Source organism: Solanum stenotomum, chromosome 2 (genome assembly GCF_019186545.1).
Source record: "Solanum stenotomum isolate F172 chromosome 2, ASM1918654v1, whole genome shotgun sequence".
NCBI lineage: Eukaryota > Viridiplantae > Streptophyta > Magnoliopsida > Solanales > Solanaceae > Solanum > Solanum stenotomum.
The window spans coordinates 68,594,448-68,606,898 of NC_064283.1; the positions used below are offsets into that span (position 1 = coordinate 68,594,448).

The following is a 12,451-nucleotide window of genomic DNA, read 5'->3' on the forward strand; positions in this document are numbered from 1 at the left end:
TTGTGAAATAATTTTCATTATTTGAATGACTATTTAAGAAATTAACTCCATAAAATTTGCTTCACCTAATAAATTGGTGTCAATCAGACTGTTAAATATCTTCAAAAATAAAAATAAAAAATTATTTCTTATTTATGGTATGTCAAATTTCACAGCTGTAGCAAAACTTATTTAAATTAAATGCAAGAGTTGTACATTTGTACTAATTTACAATCCCAAGTAAAAAAAGGATTAGTTATATGAATCATTGCTAAATTCATGAAGTTTTCTACATTTTCAACTGGTATATAATTCTAAGATTTAAAATTTATGAGATTTTATATTAATTTTAAGTCGATATTCAATAATAATTAGTTCATAATCAAATATTTATAAAAAAATTAGTATATTCTTAATATATATAGGATCTAGACAGAAATTATTAAGTTCTCGTAAATGTATGTGACATATTGTGGATATTCACCTGACTTCAAAGAATATTGAACTTAACGTGAATATACTAACACGACTAAAACTTAATCTCAATTTACATCGCCCATATATATCATTATTTTTCTATAATATCATATCATGTATAGATTTCAAGAAATTGTAGATCTTAACAACAACATCCATCAATTCTAGGTTTACATCGTTATTTATTTTATCTGCTTTAAATTACTATAATTTCACTCTTACACTTTGTTCGGATGGTTGTTACGTAATTGGCACTGAGACAGAACTAGAATTTTAACTATATAGATTCTGAATTTTACAAAGGACGACTTATTACATTTTAAACAAACTACTACACATATTAAGTACTTTTTTCAATACAATCAAAAAATTTAAACCAAAATTATGAAATTCTATCGAATTCGTAAGTAGAACTGTAGCTCCACCCCGATTAACGGAAGAGGCGAAATTGTGGACTAAAAATAAAAAAAAATCTTAGTGGAATGTTCCCCAAAGGGTGGGAAAGAATTTTAAACCCATTTTAGTGCGCTCCAACGTTCCAATGGGCTGTAGGATACTCGTGACAGTGAGCCTTAACCAAACGGTCAAAATTTACAAAAAAAATTTTACACACATGTGAATCCTCATAAATTCACAAAACAAAACAAACCTCCGCACAATGTTCGTTATTCATATTCAAATCCAATTAAATTTAAATTTGCACTGAAAAGTCGTATCTTATATGGCAAAACTCTCACTAACAAACTCGAGATATTCAACTAATTCATAGTTATTTGAGTTATAGAACGTTGTTGGACTGCTATATCTTGGAGGAGACAAGTCAATAGAACACTTTTGTTCGTTTTAATTTCAAACTGTAATTTACTGTAATTTGTATTATATTTCATCAACAAGGATGCACGAGTAATTATCAGTCCACCACAATCCTCGTTGATTAAAAAAAACAATCTTTTTACCATAAAATCCGATATATTTTGGTTATGTATAAAAAGAACTACTTATCAGTCCACAACAACTTTGGTTGATTAGAAAAAACACAATCTTTTTACCTAAGAAACAAAACAAAATTTCCATCCCTTGTTTAATATTCATATTCAAACGCGACTAAATTTGAATTGGCGCCAAAAAATCCCATCTTGCATCTTGTGTGGTGGTAACGCTCACTATAACAAAGGCAACGACTCAAAACCCGAGATAGTTTGATTTTAAGGATAAAAAAATACTTACTACTCTACGATAACTCTATTTGATTTTTTTTAAAAAAAAAACAATCTTTTTACCATAAATAACAGTTGCTACTTTTAAGGTTATTTCTTTCTATAAATAAGTGAAACAATTGTTCAGACCAAATCATTCTTTTTCTCCCTTCAAATTTTTCCCAATATCTTTTTTCCATCATTGTACCTTCTTGTCTAAGTGATGAATAAACAAGAAAAACCCAATCTTTCTTCTTTTTCAATTTTTTTATCATAAACTATACATACAACACCCTTTTGTTTCTTCCAAAGTCAAGATTGTTTTTTTTTCAAAACCCCACTTACCAAAATGCATTTTCTGATGTTGTTTTTCAAGATTTTGTTCATTTCATCATTCTTTCATCTGTTCTCACTAGCCCAACAACCCCAAATTTGTGTTGAAACTGATAGACTTGCTCTTATTGGCTTCAAAGATAAGATTTCTAAGGATACTACTGATTTTCTGTCATCATGGACAGGTAAAGATTGTTGTGGAGGAGGTTGGGAAGGTGTAGAATGTGATGTTTCAACAGGGAGAGTGAATAGATTGGTGTTACAAACACCTTCTGAGAGAGACATTAGTGTTTACATGAAGGGTACTTTGTCATCATCTCTTGGTGATTTGGTTTTCTTGGAGACATTGATTATAAGTGGAATGAAACATATTGCTGGTGCTATACCGGAAAGTTTTTCGAAACTTTCAAGATTGAAGCAGTTGATCTTGGATGGTAATTCACTACAAGGAGATATACCTTCTGGTTTATCTCATTTGGAATCACTTCAAACACTTTCACTTAGTGGTAATCATTTGACAGGACATGTACCTTCTGTATTAGGAAATTTCAAGAATCTGCAGCAGTTGAGTTTAACAGACAATATGCTAACTGGGGTTATCCCAATTGGTTTCAAGAATCTTGTTAACTTGCAGTCCTTGGATCTGAGCCACAATTTACTATCCGGGGTTGTTCCAAATTTTCTTGGACAGCTTCAAAATTTGACATATATTGATCTTTCAAGTAATGAATTGTCAGGGGAGGTTCCTGTTTCCTTGTGTAGTTTGCTCAAGCTGTCGTTTTTATCGATGGATCATAATCGAATAACAGGGAGAATTCCAACTCAAATTGGGAAGATGAAAGCACTTACTTCATTGTCATTGAGTTCTAACAAGTTGACAGGTCAAATCCCTGAGTCTATTGCAGGATTACCAAATCTTTGGAACCTTAGTTTGTCTAGAAATGAACTTTTAGATCCTTTGCCTATTGCTTTCTCTAAAGGGCTTCCTTCACTTTTATCAATAGATTTGTCTTATAACAAGTTCAATCTTGGAATAGTACCTGAATGGATTAGGACTAGAGAGCTTTCTGATGTTAATTTAGCAGGTTGTAAGCTTCGTGGGACGCTTCCGAATTTCACTAGGCCTGATTCATTGAACTCTATTGACTTGTCGGATAACGCCTTCACAGGTGGGATATCGAGTTTCTTTGCAAGAATGTCAAGCTTGCAAAAGGGGAAGATAACAAACAACCAGTTGAAATCTGATGTTGCTGTGATCAAATTGCCTGATGGGATTTCATCTCTTGATCTTCATTCAAACCAGCTATTTGGGTCTCTTTCGAGGATGTTAAGCAACAAGACAAGCAAATTCTTGGAAGCAATCGACGTCTCAAACAACCAACTCTCTGGGAGCATCCCAGAGTTTGTCAGTGGCTTAAACCTCAAAGTGCTCAACATAGGAAGCAACAAGATTGCAGGTCAAATCCCAACTTCATTATCGAATCTTGATAAGCTTGAGAGGTTAGATATATCAAGAAACCAGATTACTGGTACAATTCCAGTAAGTCTAGGATCACTAGTGAAGTTGCAATGGTTAGACTTATCGATCAACAGACTTTCAGGGAAAATACCAGATAGCTTGTTGGGGATTGAAGCATTGAAACATGCAAACTTCAGAGCCAACAGATTATGTGGTGAAATACCACAAGGCAGACCATATAATATCTTCCCTGCAGCTGCCTATGCCCACAATTTATGCTTGTGTGGCAAGCCTTTGCCGCCTTGTAAGGGAACGAAACAAGATAAGTTGGGCCAGTAACTGCTGACTCCATTTATAGGAATTTATGTTTGTTAACAAACAAACAGTTTACTTTTCTTTCTTTTTTTTTGAATTCTAGTACTACTTGTACAACTCTATCATCTCACATTGTTAGTCAGTGTTTACTTTCACATAAATTCACTTGAATGATTCTTGTCGCATGATCAATCACAAACTCAATTCACAAGAGAACTTGCATCATTACTTCAACTAGATAGCTATAATAAGAAATTCATTCCGAAGACTTTGCAAGCAAGAACTAAACCATAATTTTCATATATAACTACGTCAAGTAGGACTAAGTTGACAATTGAATCAAAAATTTACATAAGCTCTCGAAACTAGTCAATTCAAGAATCTTGAAGATAGTGACACCAATTCAAAAACTAACAGCTCTATTCCTCATCTACCACTATTTCATCCTTTACTTCCTTCTCAGGCTCCTCATCGTCATCCTGAATCATTAATTTAGATGTTAGAGTTGAAAAGGTAAACATGACAGTTGAAAACTTAAGATTAGCATAAAAACAAGAGCCTACATTGGCATTATCAGCATCAGTGTTAGACTTTAAGGCTTTCTCATATGCTGCTTTGAGCTCTGCAGCCTTTTCCTGATATGGTTTTTTCTCCTGTGAAACCATTTGAATCATAAGAGTAAGAATCACATTTGGAACAACATGACAAGCTCGTATAAAACCATAGACTCAGGCCACTCACCTCATCAGTCATGGACTTCCATTTCTCACCACCCTCCTTAGCAACCTAGAGTGATCAACATATAAAGCAATTAGCGTTATCGAAAGGAAATACAACAAAAAAAGGCATCAGGAGCAGGTATGTTCAACATTACCGTGGAGACACTCTTGCAATCAGGATTTGCAGCCTTAAATGTCTGTCTAAAATCATCCCTGCAAGATTTTTATTTCATGTCAAAACTTTGCTAAAGATTTTTTGAGCACATCTATACATGAACAAACTAGATATAAATGCAAAAGGTGATACAAACAAAAGAGTGAGTGATTACATGAACACGAAGAAAGCAGTAGGAGGCCGTTTAGGAGCATTTGGATTCTTGGGTTTCTTTTCCCTTTTAGGCTTTGGCTCTGTTGATTTCTCCTTGCTCCTGTGCAATTTTACACAATGTTAGAAAACCAAAGGCAAAGAACCGCATAGAACAATAACAATAGCATAACAAAAGTTCTAGAAAATTACTTTGCTGCTGGTTTCTTCACTTCAGTCTGATTTTCCACAACTTGAGCCTCTGCACAAACAAATTTTCCCATTAACAAAATGCTCACAGCCCCAAATTCACCAAGATCACATAGAACATGAAATTTGACATTTTGATTATATAAATAAGCTTCATCATATGATTAGGTACAGAGACTGACCATTGTGAAATACCCAATAAGATTGATTACAAGTGAAAAGAGATAACAAAGGCAAAAGTATTAGTACCCAAGTTCATCTTAATTTTGGCATCAAGGCTACAATTGTGGAAGCTAATCAATGCTATAGGCACATCTTTGCTGCATTCTTCACTGCAATAATGAAAGAAAAAACTCAATATACATCACAAAAAACAGCAGAAAAAGAGATATTCGTTAGTGTTTTTCATTCAAATCTTATACAGAATGAACATTGAACCACAATGACACAGCACAAAACCAGGTTCTTTCACCAATTTTGTAACCTTTAGCTTCAGCTAATAAGCAAATACACCCACTACATTTACCCAAAAACTGTATATCTCCACCTACTCCCAACATTTTATTAAGTTTTTGGGTTCCCCCTCAGTGTGCAGTGATGGCATTGGAGCTCTGACTAAATCTAAATCACACACTACAATACTCATTAGGGGGTGGCATACTCAAGATACAAACTTGAAACATCTAGTTAAGGATAGAGCAAACACAACACTTTCTCACCCTGTAAATGGGAAGAAAATAGCAACCCAGTTCATGAGTCTGCAAATGTAACCTTCAATGATCTAAACACACCCACTAACTTCAATTTACTTTTTCACCAGTAAATCACACATCTAACTCTAATTATCAGCCAAAAAAGGGGAAGAAAAGAGCAACTCAATTCATGAATCTGCAAATGAAACCTTCAATTGACTTTTTTTACCAGGAAAAAAAAATACATATCTAGCTCTATTTGCTCCAACATTTACATACACTCAACACTATACATTATTTATCACCACACCCCCCAAACAGGAAGAAAACAGCAGCCCAGTTCATGAATCTGTAAATGTTACCTTCAACAATCCAAACACACCCACTACCTTCAATAACTTTTTCACCACAAAATCACATATCACACCCAAATAAGAAGAAAAAACAGTAACCCAGTTCATGAATTTGCAAATGTAACCTTCAACAACTCAAACAACCCCACTACTTATCATCATCTTTTTCACCAGAAAATCACACATCTATATTAAAAATCCATACCGACAACAATAAACAGCAAAACCCACCTACAAACCCATATGACAAATAGCTAGAAAAAACCATCAATTAACATAGAAAAAACAGTTCATACCAACGAGCAAAAGCACTTCCATCCTTAGCACGCTTAAGACTAGCAGCAGCAGCAGCAGATTCAACTTCAACCCTCTTCCTCACTCTAGTAGGACCACCATTCGATGCCTTAGTCGATGCTCCACCACCAGTCATTTTTTCTGAATCTTGATAACAACCCTTAACACAGAAAAAGCTCTAGATATCGAAACAAGGAAAAAACAGAGAGAAAAATCTTTGGTGAAAAAAAGTTTGTGGGAATTTGGAAGGTTTAAAGAAGAAATGAAGGAGGGAATATTGGTGAAAATTTTGGTTTTTTTAGATTTTTGAACTTTAGCGCCATTTTTTTGAATTTTTATAAGATTTTGGCGGGGATAAAAAAAAATGACTTGGATTGATGACGTGTTTTGAATGTCTACCGTTGGATTAAAAAGTCCTACTCTTTTGAACGGTACATGATTGTTCACTAATTTTTTCAACACTCACTTGTCATTTTTAATACGTTTCTCAAAATATTGAATTTATTGTGTTCAAAAAGTAATACTCCATATGTCCTAATTTATATATGAAAATTATAAAAAAGGTATGATAATAATTGTTATATTTCCTTTTTTAGAGTTAAACGATACTCCCTCCGTCCCTATTTACTTGTCCATATTTCCTTTTTTAGTTGTCCCTATTTAGTTGTCCATTTTGACAAATCAAGAAAGGACAACAAATTTTTTCCTATTATACCCTTATTTACACTTCTTGAAAATTGTAAAAGTGTATGTTGTTTCCCTCCAATTTATTTCACTTGAATTCAAATAAGTTGTTATAATTTTGAAGTGAAAAGTTGTCATAAGGGTAAAATTGTAACTTCACTGTGCTAATCATTGTTGCCTTAATTTGTGTGCCATTTCTAAAGTGGACAACTAAAAAGGGACGGAGGGAGTAATAACTTTGACTAACATTTTACGATATATTTTTTCATCATGTTGATATGCAAATAATTGGAATTTATAATACTTTTCATATAGTTTTTGAATATCTAATTTTTTTGTTTAAAATATCAAATTAATTTAATCTAATATAACTTTAAAAATTAATCAAATTGACTTTCAAAAAACGCAACATTACATTTAAAAGTGGATAGAGAAGTAATAATTATAAGTATTAATTTAAAATACTTAAATGATATATGAAACTTATGGTCAAATAAAGATTTGGTTGAATCTCAAAATTTAAAAGGTCTCTGTGAATTGGGACGAAGAGAATATAGTAGAATTGTCATTTATTTTGTTTCAACTTAAAGACGAATGTTGCGAGTTATTATTGAACAAGTAAAAATGGATAGAGATATAAAAAATTTAGTCAACTTTATATTATGAAAATACAACACATTACTATTTCCTTCATATATTAATATTGGTTTTATCTAGTATTGGCAAGAATTGAATGAAAAATCAGCTAGCAAGTAATATTTTTAAAATGGCACTAAGCTAGTGAACAACTTCACTTCTTGGGGAGGACGTTAAGGGATTGTTTGGTATGAGTGATAAAGGAATAATTAAATTTACAATAATTGTTAGGTTGGGATACAAATAATTAATCCCAAAACAGTTATTCCTGTATTATAATTTTTAATTTTGTTCCACATTGAGAATGGAATAAACAATCTCATAATCACTTATTCCCTTTCTTCATAGAGTAATAGTTAGTTATATAATAAAAATTAATCATGTGAGGATTTATTGTCTTTTAATGAGAACTTATCAAGAAGATGGAGGTCCATAACACTATTATGACAAACAAGCCAGCACATATATAATGTAATTATGATACTAATATCCTGTAAAGCTCTTCACTTTTTCCTCATTTCAACGTTAAAACTATGGTATAACGTGCAACGATGTTAACATATTTAGTCGATTTTGGGAACCAATAAACTGCAACTTAAATACATATTGGTGAGTAAATAGAGTTTAACTGCAATGGCTATATATAACAAATAACATAGAACCATAAGTCTAATTTCTTAAAATTTGCATGCATAAATTTAATGGTGTCCAAGTAAAACTAAATTTAAAAAATTCCACTTCAAAAACACATCTCAAAATACCATAAGATTTGCTCAAATTAAACAAAAAAACCCAAAAGCCTAAAGGCAGTCGTCGTTCAAAACGCAGGCGCTTAGGTACGAGCAGCAGCAGGAGGAGCACCTCCGGCTGGGCGTGGAGCTTGACCAGCCTTAGGAAGATCATCCTGAAATAGAAACAATCCACAAGTAAGCATCCGAGTGACATAGATTCACAAATTCAAGACTTCGTAACTCCTTGCTCGATAACACAAAACGTTTAATACATTCAAGTAGTTGATATAGGTATTGAACATTTCATAGCATGCAAATTGTTTTGCAGAATATAAGCAATGAAAGCGGGATTCAAATCAGTAAAACCTACTGAATAGGTAGTAATAATAGACTTCTGCACCTAAATATTGATCCCAATAAAGAATTTTGAAGAGAAATTTAGAGATAACAGAAGTATAGATCAGTACCCTTGGGCGTCTGAAACGCTGTGGAGGCTCACGGACCCTCCTGTCAGTGCGAGAACGAACCCTAACAACCTTGGAGTGAATGGCACATGAGACGCAATATTGCATCTTCAAGTACAGCTTAGGAAGAGTGTACACTGCAAATATAAAATATTTATGTTAGTTCATTATTAATATATACTACATGTTAACACACAATGTTAATTGCACTAAGAATCTCACATTCAAAAGCACAAGCTTCCTGAACATCCCTCACTGCTGCTTGTTCAACAATGTTCCTCACAAGAAACCTCTTGATGGCTTTGTCCTGAAACAAATTTGACACGAGACATATAAGACCAAGCTCCGATATTCTTGCAAAATTTGGCATCTTAAATTAACACTAAATTAGGAAATACACAACATATATATAGGAGGATCAACAATTATTCAACACTTGGTGAGTTTAACTACTAACATAACCGTTACAATTATAGAGGGGGACTCTACATCAAGACCAAAGTATAATATAACAAAGATGAGATGAAAACAAGTGAAGTGATCTCATTAAAGTGTAACAACTACACTGGGTCTTAGCTCCGGCGAGAAGATGCCATTGTATCAATCATTCCAGAAAACAAACAAGACTTTACCGATTCTTTGATTTCTAAACAATTTCATTAAGCACAAACCATTGAATTCACAATAGGAATGTATTCAAAATTTAAGGAACAACTATCTCGGCTCAATCAGCAAGTTTCAACCATTCCAAGACCACAAATAACAGCTCAGTCGAACAAGACCAAAACAAGACTGGATCTTAGCTCCGACAACAAGTTCCAATTGTACAAATCATTCTAAAATACAAGACTTTACCTAATTGTCTGATTACCAAACAATTAAAAAAGCACAAACCATTACATCCACAAGAAGACTAAGACTCAAAATCATGGAGCAATCATACAGCTTCAATCAGCATGCTTCAACCATTCCGAGACCACAATTAACAGCTCAATCAACAAAATTAAAGATCTCATAAACAACAAATCAAATAATCATCAAACCAAAAACACTAACAAATAGTCAAACAAACACCAAAATCTCCATCATGTGAAACACATTGATCCTAATAACAATTTTAAGCATTAGCTAGAAAACTCAAATATTCACTAGCTCCTTGTTCCCAGAACTAACAATATTTTGATATCATTAATAAAATTATACTACATCAAAAAAATTCTACAATTCCAAATATAACAGAATGATAACATATAATTTATAACTTAGGTCTAAATCCAGAATAAATAAATAAATAAATAAAATCTATATGAAATAATCATTCGACTCGCATTCAAGTATAAATTAGGCGTAGTTACTATCTGAAAAAGGAAAAAAAAAAATACCTTAGGGCAGCACTTGCCGCAGTTAGAGCAACGGATGAATTTGACATGGCCACGTCCATGCTTGTTACGACCTCCATTTCTTCTCTTGAAAGTCTGCAAAATTAACAGATACACACACAGAAATCAGAGAAATTATACATTTCATTAGCAAATTTGATGAAAAGTAACAATTTCGAATCGTTACTTACCATTTTCTGAGTTGTTGCTGCCGCTTCTGAGCACAATGCAAACTCTAATGGCCGCAACTCTGCTTTATGAGAGACTAGGGTTTATTCTTATTGAGAAGAGAGAAGAAATATTGGGCTTTTCGTGAAGCCCAATTAGGGCTATGATGGGCCTTTTAAAAAAAACACAAATATGGGCCTACAGATATAACACACCTCATGAGTCTCACCTTACAAAATCCTACCCGTTCTCGAAGTCGTATGGTAGATCGTATAAGAATAATATGGGGTGATGTATATTATTAAGATTACTTATACTGATAATATTTTTTATTTATTATTTAGTTTGTTGTATTAAATGAATATATGATGTATTAAAAATAAATACTATCATGTATTATTGTTAATGTCATTATTTACTATGTATACAAATAGTACTGAAATAGTAGTGGCAGAGTAAGAATTTCCACTAATAGAAGTAAATACATGAATTAATCGATGGAGAAGGGGATTCGACGAGCACCCTAGCCCTAAGCTAGTTTTGGTCCTGTTAAATATGATGTATATAACTAATACATGCATTAGTTATACATTATATTGGGAAACATTATCAAATAAGGAATTTAATAATATCAATGATTATTCGTGTATTATTTTCTGTAATACCTTTTACCAAACGATGCTTTGATTTCTTTGTATATGATAGTGAATATTTGGACATAAGTACTGTAATCCTCATTTTGATTCTCTCATTTTATTAAATAGAAATTTAAGTGAAATCTATGTCGTGTATCCATAATTAGTTTTTTTAAAAACTAATTACCTAAATAGCCCCTCAAATTTGACAATTTTTGTAAGATGACTTGTATAAACTTTACGTAAACTTGTATGTGTCTTTTAAACACTAGTGAACATAAAACTTGTTCTATGTGTGTTTTTTTTTAGAAAAAATATTTATAAGATAGCCCACAAGTATGTACGCTATATTCATTATTGATGAAATAATCGGAATTTTAGCTTATTAAGCATAAATATTGAGATTTGAGGAACAAATTCAAATCGTTGTTCACCATTTTTTGTGGACAAATTGTGGTTGGAGTCTCTGAGCAGTAAGCACAATGGAACTATTACGGTCACGACTCTTTGTTTATAAAATCATTGGTTTTCTTTATCAGAGACGGAAATATATGATTTTTTGCAGGAAGTTCGGTAAGAAATGAGCTCTTTAGAAAATTTGAATAAGATGAGTCGTATTCTTTAAAAAGCTCAAATATAAATACACATCCTTTATATTTCTCAACATTCCCACCTTACGAAAATCCTAAGCATTTGTAAACACTAATTAGAATTAATATTTTCAAAATTTGAAATATAATCTCAAGTTGAGTCTGAAATTTTCTACTGAACAACAACAACATATCTGATGCAAAGGCGACTCGATAAAACAGTAGACATAAAACCAATTTTTTAAAAAAGAAAACTTATGCTTTTATATATGTATAATTTTATTTTCATAATTTTCAAAATAACATGATAATTAATTATTATTATCATAATCAATTGTCAATATATTATTTCTTGTAGTAATTTGTAAGACCCGAATATACATATATAAATTATTATACATTATATAATACTACAAATGCTTATATCTTAGACAAGATCTTATTAATTATAGTTTTAATTTTTTTATCAACTGAATCAATTGTTATACAAACTATCGAAATATTCTATAATTGGTGGGAATATTGAAAAAGTGAAATGAGTCTTCACTTATTTGAGTATACCAATTACAATATCCTTTTTACTTGTATATATTTTGTATTACATTTAATTACAAAAATAGGTCTAAACCATGTGATTGTTACGCTTTAGAAGAAATTCAAAAGGCAATGTCTTTTAAAAGTTAATTATTTGATAATCTAATTATTTTGAGCTTGAAACGGCCAAGAGACACCTCAAAGAATTGAGTAAAGTATTATAAAGTAAATTTTAAAATATGATTGGCTCAAATTGAAATGACTTAGACAAATCAAGAAATCATAAGTAACTGTAAATT

General features: G+C 32.1%; 3 protein-coding genes across 4 annotated transcripts; 1 reads left to right on the forward strand and 2 right to left on the reverse strand.

The window, feature by feature from the left end:
• Nucleotides 1-1,815: 1,815 nt before the first annotated feature.
• Nucleotides 1,816-3,905, forward strand: LOC125854601 (LRR receptor-like serine/threonine-protein kinase RGI5). Its single transcript, XM_049534185.1, has one exon. The coding sequence runs from the start codon at nt 2,002-2,004 to the stop codon at nt 3,781-3,783; it is 1,782 nt and encodes a 593-aa protein (XP_049390142.1). The 5' UTR covers nt 1,816-2,001; the 3' UTR covers nt 3,784-3,905.
• A 131-nt stretch (nt 3,906-4,036) lies between these two features.
• LOC125854612 (high mobility group B protein 7-like) lies at nt 4,037-6,556 on the reverse strand. 2 transcript variants are annotated; one of them, XM_049534196.1, is made up of 8 exons: nt 6,334-6,556; nt 5,242-5,324; nt 4,996-5,044; nt 4,808-4,906; nt 4,634-4,691; nt 4,501-4,545; nt 4,323-4,412; nt 4,037-4,238 (listed from the first exon to the last, which is right to left on the reverse strand). In XM_049534196.1, exons 1-8 carry the CDS (start codon nt 6,465-6,467, stop codon nt 4,179-4,181), a joined length of 618 nt encoding a protein of 205 aa, XP_049390153.1. In that variant the 5' UTR covers nt 6,468-6,556; the 3' UTR covers nt 4,037-4,178. The 2 variants fall into 2 exon arrangements, with proteins under 2 accessions (XP_049390153.1, XP_049390154.1); XM_049534197.1 differs by having other exon boundaries at nt 4,178-4,238; nt 4,323-4,409; nt 4,497-4,545.
• Nucleotides 6,557-8,345: 1,789 nt separating this feature from the next.
• On the reverse strand, nt 8,346-10,553 carry LOC125854616 (40S ribosomal protein S26-3-like). The gene is made up of 5 exons (XM_049534201.1): nt 10,417-10,553; nt 10,229-10,321; nt 9,069-9,153; nt 8,850-8,983; nt 8,346-8,555 (listed from the first exon to the last, which is right to left on the reverse strand). The coding sequence occupies exons 1-5, from the start codon at nt 10,417-10,419 to the stop codon at nt 8,484-8,486; spliced, it is 387 nt and encodes a 128-aa protein (XP_049390158.1). The 5' UTR covers nt 10,420-10,553; the 3' UTR covers nt 8,346-8,483.
• Between the last annotated feature and the right edge of the window lie 1,898 nt (nt 10,554-12,451).